This window comes from Ips typographus, linkage group LG8, assembly GCF_016097725.1.
Source record: "Ips typographus isolate SLU linkage group LG8, UJ_Ityp_2.0, whole genome shotgun sequence".
In the NCBI taxonomy this organism is placed as follows: domain Eukaryota; kingdom Metazoa; phylum Arthropoda; class Insecta; order Coleoptera; family Curculionidae; genus Ips; species Ips typographus.
This window is the reverse complement of record NC_138429.1, coordinates 6036008-6060154: the sequence shown is the minus strand read 5'-3', so window position 1 is coordinate 6060154 and position 24147 is coordinate 6036008. Positions and strand designations below refer to the sequence as shown.

Below are 24147 nucleotides of genomic sequence, written 5' to 3'. Positions count from 1 at the left end.
GAGAAGTACAGAGTTCCTGAAGTTTTTGATAATTTTTAAATTATTATTATTGATACTATTAGGTGCCATAAAATAGTATCTATCTCTAAAACTGTTTTAGAGCTATTTTTCAAGTCTAGATCATTATCAGGAGATGCTTGGAAATGTCATCTACAATCCTACAAATAAATTTCTACTACAACCTAAAACTTCTAATTTTAGTTTCAAAACTTTAACCTTTTGAGGTTTCATAACATCTATAGCAGTACAGCTTTTTCATATTACAGAAAAAGTCAGAAGACTGTATACTGAGGCCCTGAATGCTTGTTGAATAAGTTCTTAACATTTGGATTAAAATGTAATTTCCAGCAATTATGTAGGATATCAAATTGGTTTTCGAGGTTCAAATCAATTGAAGATAATTAATTAGTTCCTGTTAAAATCCATTTAAAAGTTTTTTTGTGCTTCTCCAGATACATGTTCAAAGTTTTCCAGCATATTGACTTGATCAACAGTTTTTGTCAAATTTATAGAAGTTTACTTTTAGAAACTTTCTGGTCTTCTTGAGATATTAAAAGTATTTTTGTATTTTTATAGGATGGTTCTGTTGTAATATACTTTTAATAAACTCATTCATTATGATACTCTGTATGTCTTAAAGTATGCTGATATTTTCTGAAACACCTTTAATTAACATTAACAAGTCTAGATTTGTTTTCCATTGTCAGGAATAATCGAGGGGTATTCCAACGGAATTCATTCAAATTACCAAACTTTATTTATGTTTAAATTTGAATGATAGATGTACAGAAAAAAATATTTTATGATTTTTTTTAAATATAATTTAGACGTTCCCAACTCTATTAATAGTTTTCAAAATACCTCCAGTAATACCCATTAATTCCTAAAGTTTGTACACTATAATGCCCCAGTGGTTTACCCCTCGGGAATAATAGAAAAACTTCGAAACAATAAGGACATTTAGAAGAAACTACTTTTGGTGCTTGAATAGAAATCCGTGAAATAATCAGACAGTGGAAGTGCACTTACTCTGCACCTGCTGCTCCCTATCAAGATTTCCTACGAGAAAATTCCCTAGATAGGAATTGGAAACTTTATTTCGATAAGTAAGATTGACAAGATTCAATGAAGGAAAATTGATCTTTATGCAAGTAGACACATTTGGAAAATGTCTTCTTTGGATATTCTTTCAATCCAGGTATTGATTTGTAATAACTTTGATGATTTATGTTACTAATAATTAAGGGCTTACCTTTCACTAGCGATGGACGAATTTCTGGACATCGATTTTGGCGACATCTCGAAATCGCTATCGGAACGATAGAGAAAGCTCTCCCGACGTTGTGGCAGGTTCTGGAGCACCAAACCAGCAGATGGAGAAGCACTGCCGTCGAGCGGGCTACGGCCGGGACTAGCACCATTTTCGACATCAAAACTGAAAAAACAATTAAAAATTCAGTAAAAATTTTACTAATCTAATTGTGTTTCAGAGTAAGTAGTACTTTAGTCAAAAATAAAGAGCACCAGTATTATAAAACATTCCATCTACATGGAATTACTATACTGAACCAAAATTATTTAATTATCTTACAAAGAGGTACATGACTTAAAATCTTAATAACTGGAAGGGAATTACCAAGAGAAAGACTTGTAAAATGTGACAGGAACTCGCAATTGTCAGCTTCTTCTGTCACATTCTATCAACACTACTTTTGTGAATTCCGTTCCCTGCTTTTAAAAAATTAATTCCCTGAAGAATTAGATGGGAACCTCAAATAGGGTACAGGGTAAGAAATTTAGAATTATTTCATTTTTAAATAATTACTATTTTGGAAATCTGGAAGTATTATTTTATAAAGCTACCTAATGTCCTAAAAGCTAATACTATTGGTTTATTTAGGAAAAGCAAACATTTTCAATTTTACCAACTGCAAATCCAAACTAAATCAGGATTAAAGTTGATTACTAGAAACTATTGTGAATTTTATTTCACAATCCTACTTAAATACGAATCTCTACGATTTTACAACCGACTAGATTAACTATAAAAGTTAATTTGTCTAATTAACACACTTTGTTACATCACAGATTTAATAAATTTGTCATTGATAATTATAAACTCATGTGGTAGCAACGTTCAACTATTAGTCAACTCCAGCTAATTTTTTACTACTAAATAAATTATTATTACAGACCTAATTTATTCCTTAATTATTTGTTTGTTAACTGTTCTATTGTTGAAGTAACCAAATTCTATCTTTAATGCAAACAAAGAATAAGAAATATCAATAATATCTTATTCAAATGCAAATGCCATTTTTAGGATTTTGAGTTTGTATAGTTTGGTCCATACGAGATTCTCAAAGTGTTTACCAGCACTCCAACTGACCCAATCACCTCAAAAAAGTAGAAGAGAGAACTAGATTTACACACATGATACTAAATGGATTTTTACATTTTTGAAATGGGCTATTTTTTAATTTGGCAGTTTATTCAAAATAACGAAAATTATTTTCTAATAAAGAACATTTGAAAGTCACTTGACACTTCGTCACGAGACATCATTGACATTTTCAAACCGATGAGCATGTGACACTGTTAAATTACGTCACGAAATCCCATCTGACTTTCTAATCAATTATTGTTGGTTGATGTTATTTTATCGCACTCTTCCGGATCTTTCTTGATTTATTTGATGAAGTAGGTTTGAAAAAATATTAAAATCAATGAAATTTTACTATTCCACTTTTCCTGTTTTTACAACGTAGCATTATCATTAATAACATAAAAAGTCTCAGTTTTTGATAACCATCATCAGTTTTAGGTTTTTGTTTGGGGAACGCCAGATTAGATTTTACTTAAATATCACGAATTGCATCTTCACAAAGAGTGCATTTTACATAATATCAGTCAACAATTGATTAGATTACAACGCGTTTCGGGTATATATTAGACAGACAGATGATCATTCTAATGCAAATGGCAGTAATATCAGGTGAAGTAGTGTAATTTGACCAATCAACGGATTTTTGAGATGTTACTTTCAAGTGATTGGTATACGAAATTCCAAGACTGAACCATAACATATTGTACATCATCCTAATCAGAAAAATAGGCTCAATTCAAATATGCAAAAATTCCATATGGCGCCCACAAGAAAAATGAAAGTTGATGATGGGAACTAAAAAACGAAACGTCGATTATTAAAAATAATAATGCCTCGTTTTAGAGGATGAAAAGTGACAATGGTAAAGTGTCTTTAGTTTTTAGTTATCACAATATCAAAAAAAATTAGTAAAAAAGTAAAAACTAATTTCCAATAATTTCGATTTTTTCGGATATCTCTAGAAGTACTTATTTTTTTTTAATTTTTGAAGCAAATTTTTAATTGCTTAATTTTGCCCCAATTTAAACCTTGTATCTCTTCAAATAATCGAGGTTTGTAAACACCCTGCATATACTTTTGAAAAGCATTAATAATTATTGAGATCTTTAAAATTTTAAATAACTTAATTTAGACTTCAAATACTGGAATCATTTGGTGTCTCAAAGAGACTTACTTAAGAGTGTTAATTGGCAATTTTAAAAGAGTAACAGAAGATGAATTCTAATATATTTTTTTATTGTCATTTTGTTGAAACCGTTCACATATAATATTGCTTTTAATTTACTAAAAGCAACTGTCTTCATTCATTCATTGAAAGCCAGATGTTTGAGTTTCACTGTTTTACAGAAAATGCAATTCAAACTCTCTCATGTACGCAAAAGTGCTTCCTGCTATTTATAAAGGAAAAAAGCTAAATAACTGACAAACTATACTGCAATAATTAAGATATTTAAAAGTTCCGAAGTAGAGGAATATTTAATATTCAAAGAGTTTTTTAGAATTTCGATGCCCTTTCAGTACTTCTCCAATTAAAAACATTCAGATACTCGTAGTTGCGGATCCGCAAAATCCTAAAAATATATTTCAGAGGATTTTTAAAGAAAAATTCTTTATATTGTGACTTGTGTGTTTTTGAAGTTTAATAAACTGGATTTTTCAAGACATCAAAGTGATAGTTTTATATTAGAAAACTCACCCAACCCAAAAAAAATTAAAATAATGTCACTTTTGAAATATTGCCTCAATTTTGCGATTACTTACTTTAGATACTCCAATCAATTAAGCCCTAAAATTGTAAAACTACATGACAAAGTATAAGAAATTTCGTATATTTTTTATCTGTTAATCATAATGACGTTTCCTTTTAAACAATGTGTGACATCATTAGTAAGGCAGGAGGAACACCTTACTTTCGATAACACTTAGCCTAGTATTACGTAAATATTATCAGACAGCCATAAATTATAGTAAAACCCATTATCATTTTTTTACAGTAGTAAGTGCATTTATGATTACTGTTAGGTGCTCATAAACGCTAAATGTTGCAAAAATATGATTCCATGTCATGGAAATTATGATTTTTATAGTTTTAATGGAGAAAATTGAGGATCTGGAAGAGAGAGAGTGTTTCCTATCACGTCAAGCAAAAAATTTCCATGGAATTTCATCGTTAATACAGTTGAAAAAGTTGTTCTAAGTAACTACAACTGCAATCATAATTTATCATAACTTATTAGCGTAAAATGTATGTGATATAAAATTCAGTAATTTCTAGAAAAAACGCCTACACCAGTCGATTTGTATCCACATTGCTCTAATCTTGAAAAACATGTTTACAGAGCTGAAAACTTTTCCCATTTCTTAGGCAAATACAACAATAATTTCTGCACAGAAAATCTAAAAGGTGAAAATTACTTTTCAAACCTAACAAAATGATCCAGCACATAATCCGAATTCCTTCTTCGTGGTATCCTTAGTTTCCGGTTGTACGGTCTTTTACCGTTCATGTAAATCGGCATAGCGATGATTGATGATTGTTCTCACACTAAATATACTTTAGTTCTCATTAAATGCATGTGTATGCGAGCTAGCACGTATTGTTAGTAGTCTAGGAAGAATGTAGGTAGTGTAAATTTTGTAATTGACATTACGCAATGTTGTCTGGGAAAGTCTAGCAAATTAAAAAACAGATTAAGTTAAGTAGGCAGAGTGTAACTGCTTAAGTTTGAAACTCTGATGTATTTCTGATAGTATACTGACTCAAACTGAATGTATAGATTAATTTAATGAAACACTTTAAAACACATTTTTCCTAGAATAGCAACACAATTCACACACTAATCACAACAAAAGAATCCTCGACTTTCGCTGGGAAACTATTGGATTTTCTCCAATGTAAACACTGTGTCGACATCGACCATCACACCGTGTAACTAAGAACACAAAATTCTATTTAGATAAGATAACGATCCGGCTATCTTAACTTTAATGTGATGTCACCGAATTTGAAAAAAATACGTTTCAATCACGCACATTGTGTACAATAAGCATCAACGATCCTACATGCACTAGTATCCTATATCCTATACACGACATACATAAACATGGTTGGCTGATTCAATCATTTACCTTTTCCTATTATTACCACTATTATCTGTTTGCGACGATGCCAAATCGTGTCTAGTATTACAGGAATTGTATATGTATACCGGGATGACGTTCCCAATCCTGCATTTGACCGGATATTAGGTAATAAATTTAACTATGTTTAATCTATCTGCAGGTATTTGTAAGCTGAACGAATTGTTTTAGTAATTTGTTTCAATCCTGGTTTACTTCCAACTATTTTAGAATATACATATTTTACATTGGTATTGATATTTTAAATTAAATAAATTTTTACAAAAATTAAATGTAAGAAAATACCTTAATATTTGATCCTAATGCGGATTAACAAATATCTATTTCTACAAGGATCGGCTTTCTTTAAAGGATTTAAATTGATTTACAGATAACTCAATTGGGATTGTCGTACTCATTGAAAGGAATGTTTGAGATAACTACAAATACTTGAGTAAAGTTTCATTATTGAAACAAGATTTATTTCCAAGGGTCCAGTAAGAGTAGTTTCACCAAAAAGTTAAATAAACTGTGAAATGAATAATTTGGTAATCAATTACTTTATTCATGTAGGTTTGATAAAGAGTCAAAAAGAGTATATTATACTTTGTCTTCTAGACTATTTTCTCGCTTCAATGTGACAGAATGTGTTCTTTTTGGTAGAGTAACGTTTTGGAACAATACTACCTGAAAATGCGAACATTGAGTATTGAGTATAATTCTTCTTTGCCAAATTTAAGTAAGATTAAAAATTTCTCAGACCTCTAACTTGAGCAGTTACAACAACGAAACTAGAGTCAAATTTGACGACCTCTAACGGCCAAACGGTACAACTTAGCCGTGCCCGCTCGACGTCACGTGACAGACCCATTCATTAGCTTTCTTTTGTTACAGAAGGTGTCTATACAGAATGTTTCAAATAAGCGAGTTATGGACAATTTTTTGAAAAAGTGCACGAAATTTAGACTCAAATTTGGAATTTTTGGACTTACTATGCTAACAGCGGCCATAACGGATTTTGCTCAATCAAAGTAATATTTTCACTAGTTATATACTGGGGAAAACGAATCTGACCTCCATTTTGCTCTAACTGGCATGATTTTGGAGATGACCTTGATATTATGTAAATTTTGACAGTTTATAGTGCGTGGCACCCTAAAAAATGACATTTTGACAAATGACACTCCACGTCACATTTCTACCATTAACCTAAAGTTATCTACGCAGTAAAAAAAAATTTCAAAATTTTAAAATTTTTAACAAAAAAATTGAAAGAGTTCTCACTTAAAAATTCTATTTTTTAATTTTTAAAGGTCACACGGTGCAAGGTACAGACAAAAAAGTGTAAATATGATAAAATTGCATCCCAACAAAGTGCGTTTGTGGTAAAAATTTCAGACCTCTAACTTGAGCAGTTCCTGAGATATTCAAGAAAAACAACGAAAAACTACAGTCAAATTTGACGACCTCTAACAGTCAAACGGTGCAACTTAGCCCTGCCCGGTCGACGTCACGTGACAGACCCATTCATTAGCTTTCTTTTGTTACAGAAGGTGTCTATACAGAATGTTTCAAATAAGCGAGTTATGGACAATTTTTTGAAAAAGTGCACGAAATTTAGACTCAAATTTGGGATTTTTAGACCCACTATGCTAACAGTGGCCGTATCGGATTTTGTTCAATCAAAGTAATATTTTTACTAGTTGTATACTGGGGAAAACGAATCTGACGTCCATTTTGCTCTAACTGGCACGATTTTGGAGATGACCTTGAAATTATGTCAATTTTGACATTTTATAGTGCGTGGTACCCTTAAAAAATTACATTTTGACAAATGACACCCCACGTCACATTTCCACCATTAACATAAAGCTATCTAATTAAAAAAAATTCCGACAAAGTTTATGAGATACCCCCTGTAAAAAATGTCGGAAATTCAGTTTTTTATTGTCAGAAAAAATGTCACATTCCTAACTCTAACCGTTATATTCATGAAAATACCTTTAAAAAAATCAAATTTGGCGCCCTCTGACGGCCAAACGTTACAACTTAACCTGGTCCGGTCAACGTCACGTGACAGCCTCATTCATTAGCTTTCCTTTGTTATATGGTGTGGTCATACAAAATGTTTCAAATAAGCGAGTTATAGAGAGTTTTGTTAAAATTTCACAAAAATTTACCTGAAAATTAGTTTTTCTGCCGCCATTTTTGTACTTTCAATTCAAACTTACAGTACGGTAAATTTTGACTTTGGAAACATGATTCTGCTGTCAAAATGACACAGAACGAAAATAGACATATCGCCGGTGCACACTCCGTAAAGTCATTTGTCAGATTGACACGTGACACCGGTTTGTTTTATAAATATGCTGATCAGATGACAGATTGTCAACTTACGGAAGTGGAGTTATTTCTGAACGAGGCTTTGCGTCAGTACAAAAATCCACGAATTTAAAAATTCGTTAATGATCAATTCCGATTCAATTCCATCTCGCTCAGTTCATATGTTATAGAAAAGGAACGAGAATGATTATCTTAACTTGAAAATGTACATTATTGAGTCGTAGCTCCTTTATAAACAGACACTTTACTTTAAATTATCCGTTGTAAGCTGTAATTAATTATAAATAAACCTAGCTAGACCTGTGTCTGTGTGTGTAAGTTTTAAGCTAAGACTAAAAATTGTCTACATTACTTTTTACATACACCACCATCTAAAATATACAGGACTTTAATCAACACTATTATATTTGCTTTATTTTCAATCTAAATTTTTAAAATCGGTTGGTTTCAATCATTTCTTTCCTTGCAACGTCACTGTAGATAATAATATAAACACTACTTAAAAATAAGTGTTAGGTTATTAAGATAATTTTGGTAATTTCTGTCAGTAATTATTATATTTAGTACCTGTGAGTGTTTTTGGGAAATGACAATTTTATCATTATTCTGGATTTACAAAACTACTTATTAATTTTCTTTCAAATTTGCCGTTCAATGTTGGGTTAATATTTAAATTTTTTTTTGGAAGTAGTCTTCTTAATGAAAATTCGAGTAAAAAGATGCAATAAACGAGCCAGGAACAAAATTTAAGAAAAAAAAGTTGACATTACAAAGTTGTACGACAGAGTTAAGGCACTCTGGTTTTCACAAACAGCCAACTAAAAATGAAAACAGAAAATTATTATAGTATTCTCTATTTTTGTCGAATGTTCTGTTTGTTTATATATAAAGTTGACTTATTGAGTTGTGTGTGTTAACTTGTGTTTGAAGTAGAAACATTTCAATTTTCCTAATCATTTCTACTTTTTTTTTAAATATATTTGCTATAGTGCTGATTTACATCTATCTGTTATGCATTGATTTAAAATAAGTTTAAAAAGTTTTACATCTTAGGCCCAGTTGTACAACCTTAGAACCTGGTTCAAGTCAGAAACGACAGTTTGACAGCAATGCAATTCATATGGAAAAGTTTAAGTACAACTGAACTAGTCTTTGAACTGTGATTGTACAACTGGACCTTAGTATAATGCAATAAATAAAGCAGTTAAAGATTTAAACAATTTTTTTATTAATTTAATATCTACTACCTACATAACCAACTGTTCATGTGAACTGTAAGAGCTCCATAAACAATGTTGATAGTAATTATCTACATACTTGTCGATTTTGTAGTATCTAGTAGATAATTATTAAAAAAATGCTGATGATTGTGATAATATATTAAAAATATCTTCATGACTATGATATTCAACTAGTATCATATTTTCAGAATTATCCAAACTGGCGGTACAGTTTATTTCATTGATTTTGGCATAAGGCTTATACGTGAAACAACATATTTAGTATGTGCCCATGCTAATCAAATATTATTGAGCTCATTATATTTGCTGATAGCGCTAATGATTTTATCGACGATTAAATTCGAATCCCGGTAAATAATAATCAAGGTGTTACTACACGATTAACGTTAATCAAATCTCGTACGTACGCTATGCATATCGAAAACAAATATATGCCTATGACAAAATATCGATATGTTTGCTCTCCACTCGGTCGGTTGTACGACCAATTAACAGGCTACGCTTTCGAAACGAAAAATTACATCATTATCTACAACATATTTAGTAAATGATTGTCAATAGAAAACTCAAAAAAATAACCGCAAAAATGAGTTATTTATGTGACTTTTTTTACCTCTATATCACTTAGTATGAGTTCATAATTGTAATTAATAATAATTAGTAAAGTAATTGACCAAAAGTTATTAAGGTAATTACTTTTTCTATGTAGCCTAAGCTTGAAAAACCAGAATTATCGTACAAAAAAGCAAACCAAAGCTTAATCCGCAGTTAATTCCCTAAAAACAATCAATCTAACATATTGGAGTGATTAATCATTTGATTTGTCAACACTGTGAAATTGAGGACATTTTTACGGATTTGTGTAGTAAGCCCAAAAATTCTTACTAATTTTGTATTGAAATCGGATCTATGAACTAAATCCTTGAATTAACACTAACAAAACGTGCTGTTATGTTTGAGATAATCTAATCTGTTTTATTTGGGTACTTTTAGGACTGTGCAAGGTTAATTATAATTTTATTTAAACTTTTTTTGTCATTCTGTTGGATGGAATGGACAATGGAATTGGACAAAATAAAGCACAACAGTAACGTGTGGAACACAAAACATGCAAAATTGGCTTACGATCGTTAAATCCCTGGTAACGTTTCCATCCAATTATATGGAATTTCGCCCTTTTAATTTTATCGTGACCTGGATAGTAATTTGGATTATTTATCATAGTGTTGGGTGGAGGCTTAACCATGTAATGATAATATCACTAGTTAAAAAAATCAATAAGATTGATAGGGTTTAATAATACACGATTGGTTGTTATGCATAAGCTAAATGAGGAAAGTAGACTAAAAAATTAATAAATAAATAGTTAGAGTATGGAAGTATTACTTTTTTTTCTGTACTTTATCTCTAATACATTTTTATTACAAAACATACAATAACTTTTCTATTTATATTTTTCAAAAATACGCAATAAATTAGGTAACTAACGCAGTGTTTACCGTATTATGGCAGAATGTTGTGAGTGTGATATTTGCATCTTTATTTGTCACATTCCAAGAATTCCACAAATGCAGCACTATTTGTAGTTTGGGATTGAAACAAATTCTTAACCAATCACACTAATAGTCTTGTAGAATGAGATGCAGGTTTATCTGTCCAATTTTTCTTTTTAAATTGACTATAATCTGGTATCAACTGACGTTTAAAAAAGCTTAATCAAGCTCAATTTTACCAATTATAAAATCTGTTAAAAACTTGAAGACAGTTGAAACGAGTGACAATTGAAAAATTCAATTTATTCATTAATCGCAAGAGAAATAATTTTGTTTAAATAACTAAAAGTTAAATAATCACGTATTAGAATATTCTGAATACTACCTGATATATTCGAATTAATTTAATTGATATTACAACTAGAGTAAAACTAGACGGCTAGTATGTTGTGAAGTTTAATTGTAAATTAACGTATTTTATCTACAAATTTCATTGTTTGTAAGGTTGATTTGACGGGTTTGGTAGCGATTTTGAAAACAAATAGAAAAAAGGGTGAAAAAAAGAAGAAGCTTCCAAACTAAAAATCTAATTAATTATATTAACAAAATTAAACAACAAAGTTAAAGTTTGTACGATTTTTTCGGGAACTTAAGAAATTGTGACAGAAGTGTGGGCTTAATGCAACTATTTCTATGAAAGTAAACTGAAATAGCATTTGATGTAAACATAATGAAATTTTACTGGTTACTTGAAAACAATAAAAACAAAGTAATTTATAATTAAAGAAAGAATTATGGGAAAGTCAAGAAACTTGACCACAGTGTAAACAAATTTCCAAACATATTATTATTTTTCGTTAAATAATAATGACTTTTTTGCTTTCTAGATACCCAGATTGATTAAAAATATCATTTTTGGCTACTAATGTTGAGTTTCTGTATGGCAGCTAAAAGAGAAATAATTAAAAAATTTTAAGTGTTTGTTCTAATTCCACAATGATCACCATACAGTTAAACTAAATTTTTAGGTTACATTATGGAAGGAAAATATTTATATTTACCTTATAAAACAGAAACTACATTGAAATCTCTGAAAGTGTAGCATCTACAGAAAAGATCAAATGAACTAGATTGTTAGAATCTGTCTCCATTTACTAGTTTATGTAGTTTTGGAAAGAGGATAAATGAGACAAAACTCAAAATTTTGCAACTTTCAACTTAGATCAAACTACATTTTTTTAATTTTACCTTGCACCGGAATAGGTACCAACGTGTCTATTCTGCACAGGATATCCTGTATATTTTTACTTGTTTAAAGGCTGATTTTAAGAAAATGGAGGACAAAATTACAGTTTTGTAATAATCTAAACTATACTAGAATATATAACTGCATTTCATTCCTCAGAAACACTAGAACATCATTGTTACGATTTAAAAGTACCTTAAAAAAAATAATTATCTTTTCTCTAATTTTTGGTCAAATTTGCATGGTATATTGAAGGCTGTAGAAAGTTTGGATTTAAAGAAGCGTTGTTCTACTATTCTTAGATGAAATTCGTATTTTCTATAGATGCCTCAGAAACACTAGAACATTATTGTTACGATCTAAAAGTACCTTAAAAAAATTAATTATCTTTTCTCTCATTTTTGGTCAAATTTGCATGGTATATTGAAGGCTGTAGAAAGTTTGGTTTTAAAGAAGCGTTGTTCTACTGTTCTTATATGAAATTCGTATTTTCTATAGATGCCTCAGAAACACTAGAACATCATTGTTACGATCTAAAAGTACCTTAAAAAAATTAATTCGGTTTTCGCTCATTTTTAGTCAAATTTGCATGGTATATTGAAGGCTGTAGAAAGTTTGGTTTTAAAGAAGCGTTGTTCTACTATTCTTATATGAAATTCGTATTTTCTATAGATGCCTCAGAAACACTAGAACATCATTGTTACGATCTAAAAGTACCTTAAAAAAATTAATTCGGTTTTCGCTCATTTTTAGTCAAATTTGCATGGTATATTGAAAGATGTAGAAAGTTTGGTTTTAAAGAAGCGTTGTTCTACTATTCTTATATGAAATTCGTATTTTCTATAGATGCCTCAGAAACACTAGAACATCATTGTTACGATCTAAAAGTACCTTAAAAAAATTAATTCGGTTTTCGCTCATTTTTAGTCAAATTTGCATGGTATATTGAAGGCTGTAGAAAGTTTGGTTTTAAAGAAGCGTTGTTCTACTATTCTTATATGAAATTCGTATTTTCTATAGATGCCTCAGAAACACTAGAACATAATTGTTATGATCTAAAAGTACCTTAAAAAAATTAATTCGGTTTTCGCTAATTTTTAGTCAAATTTGCATGGTATATTGAAAGATGTAGAAAGTTTGGTTTTAAAGACGTGTTGTTCTACTACTCTGAGATGAGTTTTTTACTTTCTATAGATGCCTCAGATATACTAGAACATTATTGTTACGATCTAGAAGTACCTTAAAAAAATTTATTTACTTTTCGCTCATTTTTAGTCAAATTTGCATGGTATATTGAAGGCTGTAGAAAGTTTGGTTTAGGATATTACAGTTTAGTACTCTTAAAAGGTAAATGGCATGCAAATTCCTGCCTTACTGCTTACTGATTAACCAAAAGAATAATCTAATTATATAGGGCATTTTATTAAACAATAAGCAAGCGTACCTAATGAGGAAAAAACACAAAACAATGTTAAAAATTCTTCCAGAATAAATGTAACTTCCTGATCAAGTTAAGTAGCAGTGACGTCATTATCAGTGTGTTTTGTCTGTTAGATGTAATTTAAGAATGGCAAGTGAGGTGACTTAACCTAAACCTCTTTAATAACCTGCCTAAAATGGCGACCTTTATCTCAGTTAAACTTCTGTTGCTAATTTTAGAGTTTCAGTCTTGAAACTGAACTTGTCATCAAACTGACATTGTTTCCCCGACACTTCCGTTGATTTTAAGTACAACTTAAGCTAAATTGAGGTTTGAATGTGACAGATCAAGTGCAACATAACACAGTCTAAACTAAACTGATCTAAGCTGTCCTTAAACTTAACTTAGCCATTGTTGGGGAAACGGACATAAATGTACAGGAAGATTGTTTATAATTTACTTATTGGTTCCGTTAATTTTGATTGGACAGAATTATTCTTAAATCGCGGGAACATGTCAAATTGATGACTCATGTAGAGATTCGATAATGGAAAAAAAAACTTGCTAAACTGATCCTAAACAGAAGTCATAATGACTAAGAACAGTGATTTGCTCTATATCTTGTTTTTTTTTAACAAATTTTAGCAAAATTACCAGCTGTTTTCAATAGTTTGAGAGAAGAAGTGAACATACGACAACAAAGTATATTAAAAAGAGAGTTATAATTGTAATGGTAAACTTGAACTTTATGAGTAATAACGATCATTACTCAACCATCTCCCAATGAACCTATATAATACCTATTGTTCAACATTTCCATAATACACACTAATCAATTCACAATAAGCAATAAACCAGAAGGCAATTTGTACGTTCAAATAATAAATGAAAATGCGGATCGACACGAAATGTTCCTACGCCCTAGTTCCGATAAAGTTCACATCACAAAAGGGCAAAATAAGCAAAAATGTAATGGGCATGTAATGTGAATTACTCGATGGTAATATGCGTTCGCGATTATTAAATCCCAGATAGGTTTCCGTTTCGATGTGTCCCATTTTCAATAGCTTGACGTGAAAAATGTGGTGAATCAGTTCGAATTCCGTCCTGCACCACTCTGACATTCACATTTAACTGAAAAGTTCATGCCGTTCATACCAAACAGCGATTCATTAAAAAGGTTATTAATTGCGCAATCAATATTTTTTAATTGCGTAAAAAGTAGTAACGTGACTGCAAATTTAATTTGCATGAGCTGGCTGGTTAACATAATTTAAACTGTATTAACCTTCCACTTGTTCTCCTTCGTTCGTAACTTAGAGGCGATCGTCTCAAAATCTTCCTTAACTGAACAGATCTCGCTGATGATCTTCTTCGTTTCGATAAATTTTCTGAGTATCGTCTGCTGTCGTTTGAGGCAATTGAAGTGCGGTTTGAGTCACTTGACTCAATTTCATGTTCGGGTATTGCCTCCGAGTCTCTCCTACAAATATTACAAATCAGAAAACTTCAACAAGGAGTGGCAAAACTGAAATCCCGGAAGTGGCCTCGTGGAATAGAAAAGTTTTAATTTAATCAGCTTCAGCGAATATTACCCGATCCGGGATTTCATCAATTGCTCCATAAAATTTAAATTTTCTGGATTGCCATCCCGTTGATATTTCTAGTAATCCAGATAAATTAGATTACCTGGACGACAAATCAGATGACCATAAGCTCGATACGCTAGCCCTTGAGTCCATAGACCTTTGGCCTATCATTTCGTACCTTCTGGATGAGGTGGAATATGAGGAAATACTGGTAACAGATGGTCTGCTTTCATTACCCACGTCTACAGAACTTTCTCTTGAAAATATGGAATATCTAAAAAAATTATGTTTTTTCTAAGATATCTAGGAATTTTTGATTCTATAAAACGACTAAAAAAAAACAGGATTTTTAGTAATCGATTAAACAACCAAACTCCAAAAAGTTTAATTAATCTAGTTTCGAGAAAGTAAGTAAATCCACTAATTGGATAAACTTCTCATAGTCCAGTATTTTTAACGCTTTAAGCTTTGTGCAAGCTGAAGTTTCCAGTTTTGTGCCAAAACTGGAAATAAAAGTACTACTCAATTATAGAGCTGTAAAAAATCTGCTTATTATTTAGAACCGAGAAAATTTATACGTTATGTGACGCTGATAATGCAATTTTCAGTTTGCAACACTGTAAAAGCCAGTTCATATCTGGCAAAATCAGTCACGTGACAATAAAAACAGTTTGAACTAAGACAATTTGCTAAATTTAGACAGTTCTAAACGCTCTATTTGTAAAATGCACGTCACGTGACGTTGATAATCGCAAGTTTGAGCTTGACAAAATAAGTCAGAACTAAGACATTTTGAGGTGACTTAACTGATTTTACCTTGATCTATGGCTATCCGTTGACATTCTGGCATAATTAGAAATTTCACTCAAAAACTCACTCAACTCAGGCGAGTAAGCTGGTTCAGGAGATGGGCTAATTGAATAAGAACCTTCTTCCAATTCTTTACCCTGATCTGTACCATCAGGTACCTGATCAGGCTGCGAATTACGTTTTTCACATATCATAGAATATACACCTAAAATGTGTAAATAAATTCCTTGAGTTGTAAAGTATAGTAAATTGCTTACCATTATGGTAAGTCCCAGCGTCACCTTGTCCCATTTTGGCCGTAGTAGAAAGCGAATGCTCTTCAACGTTTTGACCGCTGAAACCTGCTTCTTCAGGATTTAAACTGTGAGGAGGGGACACTCTACCAGTCACTGACTTGGTTATGCTTCGTATTAGGGACCATAACAGAAACAGTAGAGTCAGCATCTCATTTAAGGTTTTTTTGGGGGAAATCACGCTACATCATGTCGGTGGATCAGTTCACATTTTGCTTACAAAGGAAATATCCTAAAATTTGTCTTTTAGTACTACAAATATAGAATTTTGTGAGTTTCTAATCTTGTCCCTTACAGTTGTTTGCTCACAAACCCAGTTACTAAACGTAACAACACATTTTTGTTTCAAAACAACCGCTTTCAACTTTTGAAGAGAGCAATATACAAAACAACCTGCTTCAAAATGTATTTTCCATAATTGTTTGTCTGTCGTAAGAGTTGTTTAACCATAAACAGCGCCGGTATTTGCCAGAGGTAAAAACAACGAACATTGGTAAAGTTGCGGTAAAACTTTTTGTTCGATTTCCCTTTTGAGTACAATTATGTCCCGGAGGAATAAGAAATATTGCGCAATAATGGGACGTAACGGCGGAATTGTATCAAATATTTGCCTTTGGGAACATATTAAAAATTTATTTTATCGAAAAACACAACATTACGTAAAACATTGTAACTGGATAAGAACCACTATTACAATACTGGGAAAAATGTTTATTATTATGAAACATAACTTGATGTTTTCATTTCCTTTTCAATTTAAATTTAAAACTGCAAAGGTAAATCTAATTAACCTCTCCATTGCCACGGACAAGCTTGAAAGATGGCAATCTCAGGATATTTCGAGGTAAAACTAATTTTTGTAATTTCCATTTCTTTCCAGGATTTACTAAAAATTGTGAAACACTGATTGTTAGTCTATATTGTCCTAGTTACATTTTTCAGTTAGGAGAATACTAATTTTTATAATAATCCAAGCTGTAATTCTGGAATAGATGATACAGAAAGTACAGGAAATAAAAATAAAAACCGCCATTTTAATGACTTCTTTCGCAAACGTATTTCCTCTCTATTCTGGTTCAAGTGCGGAAAAAGTCGTTTTAAAACAAGTGACAGGAAATAATTTGTTCAAGTCTAAAAACTTCCATATGCGATGTTTTCAGACTAACCAAGGACAGGAGTTTTACAATTCAATATTTTATATTATGTATAGAAATATTTCACCAGTTGCTGTTATAATAAATCAAAAATTTCTAATTATGTTCACAAAGAAAAATTAACTTTTTTTGATACTAGAAAGTCAAGATTATATTTTTTAGGTTTAAAAGTAATTCAAAAACACCGGTAAAACAAAAGTTTTTCGATAAGAAAACATTTTTCGCCTAAGTGGGCAAAGAATTCTGTTTACAAAGCTGAAACTTTGCAGAGAAATATTTAATCGAAAGAAGTTGGCATTCGAAACAAGTTTAAACAAGCCATTTCGACTGTACGTAAATTATTTATTTATTTGAAGTGGATCTTCTAAAAACGTCAAAAGTGATGTAGGGACAATGTTTATTCTGCTTTCTTAGCTGAAAAATTTCAAATTGGCTAAAAGTTTTCTATTAACTTAACCAGCAACAAAATATAATATTTCAATTTAAAAAATTACTTCCAAAAAACCATTTTTGATTATAACACTAATAATTTGTTGCTTTAAATCACAGAAAATAATTCTAGAGCTCTTTGATCTGTCAATTTTGCGTCAAACCTTATTGGTTTATTGATTAGTGAACACAGAACGTAAACCACTTCTGCGAAACACTTTAGCATGGAACAACGCAGAATTGGAAGTAATAAGCGTCTCATGAAGAGGTCTGTCAGTCTCGAAGCGTTTGATATAATACAAATTACAGACAGCTTCCGTGTGTTATTTATTAAAAAGCAACCAATAAATAGCAAAACTGTTGTTGAATGGATTTTAATTAATTATATTATATGAAAAATTGACTTCAGATGTCTCCATTAAGCAGGTTGTACACCGCAGTTTGATGTCAAGGTAAGTGATGAATTTGTTCATAAAGCAGCTTCAAAAACGAATACCATCAGTGTAAAATAAAATGTTATGTCAAATTTATCTTCAAACAATTAAATTAAATACAAAAAAAGGTTATTTTTTTTGTTTTTGGCACATCTAAAGAAGTTTTATATTCAGTTCCTCCAGGTCCCAAAATGCTTTAATTACAGTAAAATACACATTTGCAGATTGTTGTAAAAATCCACTTTATGAGGTTTACATATTTTATTTCCTCCAGATCCTAAAAAACTTTAATTACAGCAAAAAGAACAAATAGCATTTTGATTCAAGTTTGTTTGAAATAAATCAGTGACATTTTATTTGTTACTAAACAAATTAAAAAACTACTCGTTTTTTAAGAAGAATTTTCAGGTTTTTGAAACATCTGTAGATTATTGTTAAAATCTATTTTAGAAAATTTAAATAATTCATTTCCTCCAGGTTCCAAAAAGCTTTAATTTCAGCAAAAACAATGGTTCAAATTTGTTGGAAATAAACCTGAAAGTAGTTTGACGTAAAAATGGAACCAAATGACATATTCTTTGTTCTTCCTAAATGAATAAATAATGAATTTCTTCAATTTTACGACAATCAGCAGATTATGTCATTATGATTCAAATTTGCTTGAAAAAAAAACTCTATTTTAATGGGATGCGAAAACCCAGAACTAAGAATAGTTTGAAGCAAAAATGAACCAAAACGACTTGAATGAGTCAACTTTAGAAGGCGTTAATATTTCATTTCTTCCAAGTCCCAAAAACTTTCCAGTTTTAACTAAATGAGAAAGAGATAGATATAGAAAAAGTCTGTCAAACTATTAACAAACCTATTCTGCGTATACGTATTCTTGCTTATTTGTAATGGCGGCCTGGAACGCCATTTTGTCTGTCATTTCTTGAAACTACGTGAAATTTCCTTCAGACTGAGGTGCAAGTAAATATTTTGACAGAAAATTCAAAATGGCGGCCTGGAACGCCATTTTGTCTGTCATTTCTTGAAACTACGTAAAATTTCCTTTACAATGAGGTGCAAGTTAATAATAATTCAAAATGGCGGCCTGGAACCGTAAAAAAATACAACTTTCTTATTTGTCAAGTTACAGTTGACGTCTCGGTGTCATTTTATGTTAGAATTTCCCGGAAAAGACGCTGGTGCAGTCAGTTTTTTGATATCTCACAAACTAACAGAGTTAGACCTAAAATTTAACATTTTAACCATTTCTTTGCCAGGAACTCGGCCGGACTAAGAGATACATGAAATCTGACTAAAAAATATTTGCAATATAATATCTAATATTATGGTAAAGGAAATTTGACGGCCTCTAGCTGCCAAACGGTGTTATCAATCAACTCATGTGGGGATATTTTTGGAAAGCTTGAAATCTGCTCTATCTTTTGTTCTCTATGACATTTTGACGTTACTTGTCAAATAAGGGAGTAATTTAGGGTCAAACGAACTGATAATATAGTTTCAAGAAAAAATGAACCAAAATCTTGTAACAAAACATTTTTTCAAAGAATATTTTTGTTTTTTTGACACATCTTCAGATTGTTGTAAAAGTCAACTTTAGAAAGTTCAAATATTTCATTTCCTCACAATGGTACAGTATTCATGATGATTATGAAATTTAAAAATAAAAATACAACAATATCAAGTACAAAATAGGACCTAAACACTAAATTGTCTTGGTTGGTGAAGCTGTTTTCATTGACAACTTAAAAGTTGCAAGAAGGAAAGGCATAAAAATGTGTCCAATTACTTTGATTTAAAATTGTTTATGTAAAGCGGGTTTAGAGTAAAATATCTCTAATTTAAATGTTTGACATTGATGTAAAAACTGATAACTGTAAAAGTCAAGACCAAAAATCTACTAAACAAAACTTTAAAATAACTTTGGAACCAAATATAAAAAAATACTTTCTCAACATATTACCAACTAAATGTACCTGTATTTGAGTTTCCTCCACAATAACCCTGGTTAATCTATCCATACGTCTTCCACTTGATAGCACCACATCGATTCCATGGACTAAAATACACACTTTTCAAACAAGGTCACTAACAAACTCAATTTTAAATAAACAAAAATAATAAAATAGTAAGATTTTCAGGTGGGCTTTTTTAAACTAAAACACTCGAACACATAAATGCAAAAGGTGTATCACTCATCGACACGATCGAACAGATGTTCCAACCTAGTTTGTATCTCTAAAAATATCCCTTGTTTGCAAACGTATTAATCGTAGAAATGCGTTTGGTCGAATTTAAACAAACTTCCAATAGAATGAGTTTCGTCATTAATTAGTTTTCTAGTGGGTGGAAGTGCGTCACTAATAATTTGGGTGGAATGTTTCTGAATTAGTAATAAAAAGGAAACTTTGTATCTAAATGTTGTCGCGAACTTCCAGAATTGGGAAGTAGACTGAAGATAAAAAGTTTTGACAATCCAGTGGGGGACTAACTGATAGAACAAAATTAAGCACATTTTAGCTAGTTACAGTAATGAAAAACCAAGCTTTAAGACCACCTGGAGGACTTTAAAAGCAAAATAAAAAGCAATTTTTCAAAAGGCTTTATCCGGATTTTCCAAGCTCTAAGCCATATTTTACGGGTCTCAAGTAGTCTTTTTGATGTTTTCCATAAAGAAGTGGAATATAATTGAAATAGGAAAACAATAAAGGAAGGGTGCTTGGATGTAATCGGGATCCGTACCCTTATCTACTACACCAGGTCCAAATACATTTTTAATGCCAAAACCGTGATTGCTTTAGGCTGGGGTTTGTCGCCCGAATAATTAAAGACATTAGGTTGATTTGATTATGTATTGGAGATGAACGATTTAGTAATTAACACCCCAATATTAGGCAATGTTATAACACTGATTAAAATTATAAGGAATGTTTTTCTTGTGAAAATAAAAGCAATTCACCAAGAAGCTTTATCCGGCAAAGCCTTAATAATGAAAGAACAAAAAAAAGTACACAATGTTGTTTGTTTATGCCTACAAAAAGATTTAAATTTAATATGAAAGCGATATAACAACTCTTTTTAATTAAACTTACTAATACTACAATTTTTTTAACTTAACTGGCTTTATATTGCTAGTAACAGATCAAATCAAATAATACAATGAAAATCCAAATTCTGGATTCACCATGTTTTTATGGAAAAAGGCGAATATTTTCGGAAAAAATGTAATTTGTGATAAATAACAAGAAATCTACATTGTCAGTGTAAAATAAATAAAGCTGAACACTGGGGGTTAAATTAAAGTTGCCCCTTAGCGTAGTTTATGTTGGTTATGTAGTTTACCACTAATTTATGGATTTTATGCCACTATGTAGAATATTCTGAATATTAAATTGCGTTAGCAAGTTGTTGTGTCAACTTTGTGATATGCGAATAGTTGAGATTTTTGCTCCAATAAAACTATTTTAATAAAAAACCGAAAATTACTGTTCGGATTGATAATATTCTAAAAAGTCAGAATTATCGAGATTTTTCTACTAAAAAATACGTGAACTTCATTATGGTCCTTCGAAAAAAAAAAAGTAAAATTTCAGTTTACTATCTCACTCCATTTCAAAAGGGTGATTATATGAATAAGTTGGTTTCAGGATATATGGAAATATCACACAATAAACACTGGGAAGTTCACTAATTTCAAAAATGATTTTTGAAATTAGTTGCAGTACGGTCCTGTTTTTTTATTCTAACTGTCAATTTGGCAATGTTCTCTGAAAATTCATTATCTAGTGCAATAATAAAGTTACAATTGTTAAAGCACAAATTGACCCCCACTTAGGTCCTCTCATTTAAAACGTATCTATGTAAATTGTTAGGACTTATTTTGTTAATTAGTTTAAACTTTAAGAATACTGACCGTCTTGATTAATTAAATTAAGCTAGCTTTTTGTTTAAGTTTAAATTTTTGACTTTTGTATTTCAATTAAAAAGTCTTGTAATTTTTGTAAAGTAAAACAAAAAACCATTTGTACTAAATTAAGATTAATTAATCGGTAATCAAAAAGTCAATAAAGTTTAGATATTTTGCAACAATCCTTTAGGTTTAGACAAAGATAAATCATAACTTTGTAAATGACATGTGTCAATCAGCCAAAACGGATGTGGCGTCATCCAACAGTTGGTCATGTGACCAGTTTAAAGGAAGTCTGATTAAAATCATGTGACACACTGACACATATCACAAAGTTTATCTCCAGCTTTGTCAAGAGCATTGATTTGCAATAGTTCTCTTTTCTCTCTTATGATTGTTCTTGATCCATATATTTAGACAGCTTATAGTGCACTTCTATCATCAAAATCACCACAATAAATTTAAAAAAACTATGGTAAAGGTAAGAAAATACAAAATTGATAAAATTTTAATAGAACTTCCTGTATATTTTATGATTAACTGATGATATTTAGTTGATGATAATATGTTGATGCATATTTAGTTTAGCCGTTTTCGAGATAATGGAATGTAAAAATTGTAATTTTATTGTTTTTCAAAATCACAGTTGTCATGAATAATCAAATAATAATCAAAATCTGTCAAGTTACGTCAAATGTAACGTTCAGTCTCTTTGATTATTCATGGCAACAGTGATTTTGAAAAACCATAAAATTAAAATTTTCAGTTTTTACAAATTTACAGTTTTTTGGTGATATAACTTATGAACCAACCCTGTACAGTATACCTACAGGGTAGCCTAAATCAACAGACAGACAGCAAGTGGCCATAGTATTTGCATACACAAACTTGCATTTACAGAAGAGGTGTTTGACTATGCTTGCCCCGTCGGTTTTGTTTAACAAATAAAAACAAAACTATTATTGACATTACGTGTAACCTAAACCAGCAACGTCATTTTGTGTCATTGTCGTGGAACACCCTGTAGAACAATTAAGTCAACAGAAAACAAGCCTATCTAAGTAATTTTTGAAATAATCAAATCGAAACTTTTATGTGGTGTCCACTTGTGCAAAATAACCCAAAATAATATCCTCAAGGAACTTTTTGATTTTTTTTTTAGAACTAATATAATAAATTCCACATTTTGTGGCAATTTTCAAACATCAAACTTAACAAAGTTAATCCTTATTTCTACACTACAAATTACTCAAAATAGAAACTTTAATAAAACGTGGAAGGTAAGCACTAAACTAAGCTTATGTACTGAACAATTTGGAATTAGTAAGTACAATTTTATTTGCTCCTGAAAGTTCTTTTAAAAGTGGTATTTAGCAATTCAGGTGGGTATTGGCGCATTCGAATGAGCAGGCACATCTGCAGCAATAACTTTCACCTCTCTGGCCTGGGCATTTCAAGTTTTTAATTAGAAAATTCCTTTAATTCAATATTGCTGATATTGCTTTTATATTTGGATTTTATTCAATAACTTGGTGTACAGTTAGGGGTGTTGGTAAAATATTTAAAAAAGCCCACCAGAAGCACTTACAGAAAAAATAAGGAAAACCCAATTAACCTACAAAACAGGTACGAGTACTATGACCTACTATTTTGGCTTAGTTTTGAATGAATCCAGCTTGGATGAACCTAGTTACACTTTAACCAACACTATTTTTCCGAAAAACACTACAACTTGAACTAAAACGTCGCAAACACTGACGGATTTTTCTTACTGGAAAACCGCATTATTTACGCGAAAATTGTGTCAGAGCGTCATGAGGATTCGGTATTTCCTTGGACGGTCTGATTGTATTTGAAGCAGCCATCACTGGAAATATATACAAGCGCACGCGCCAACCCCCTAAACGTAGGGGATTCTGGATATATACACTTTGTTTATACGTATATTACACCGATTTTCTACATTGTAGAACCCTGATTAGGAAACTGTCATTTTCCTTAAAGCCACTCGGGGATGTTTTAACCTTTAATTATATCGGAACTAAGTAAAAAAGCAGATGATTTCCCTGTGGCATCAAGTTTCCAGGCAAGTAAAATATTCTGGAAATATGAGTTTCCTACAGAATGAAGCAGAAATCCTGGACGACAACAAAATCTTAAATCCTCAAAACCCTTATCCGTATACAGAAAATGTCTAGGAAAATCTTCTTTGTTACTGAAACTGCATGAAAATTCTAGCCTCAGGTAGTAACATATTCGAAGGCAAAACATGTCAA

The 24147-nt window shown here is 31.0% G+C and overlaps 1 protein-coding gene across 12 annotated transcripts in view; it reads right to left on the bottom strand.

The window, feature by feature from the left end:
- Window positions 1-24147, bottom strand: part of dnc (phosphodiesterase dunce) — a 341190-nt gene that overhangs the window by 107725 nt on the left and 209318 nt on the right. For 8 of the 12 annotated variants that reach the window (XM_081985111.1, XM_081985112.1, XM_081985118.1 and 5 more), the window contains one exon: window positions 1253-1435. In XM_081985111.1, the coding sequence (XP_081841237.1) occupies window positions 1253-1435 (183 nt within the window). Of the gene's footprint in view, window positions 1-1252; window positions 1436-4801; window positions 4941-7686; window positions 7728-14537; window positions 14733-14938; window positions 15113-15654; window positions 15854-15905; window positions 16108-24147 lie in introns of those variants that run through there. The other 4 variants (XM_081985110.1, XM_081985119.1, XM_081985114.1 and 1 more) reach the window with 4 other exon arrangements.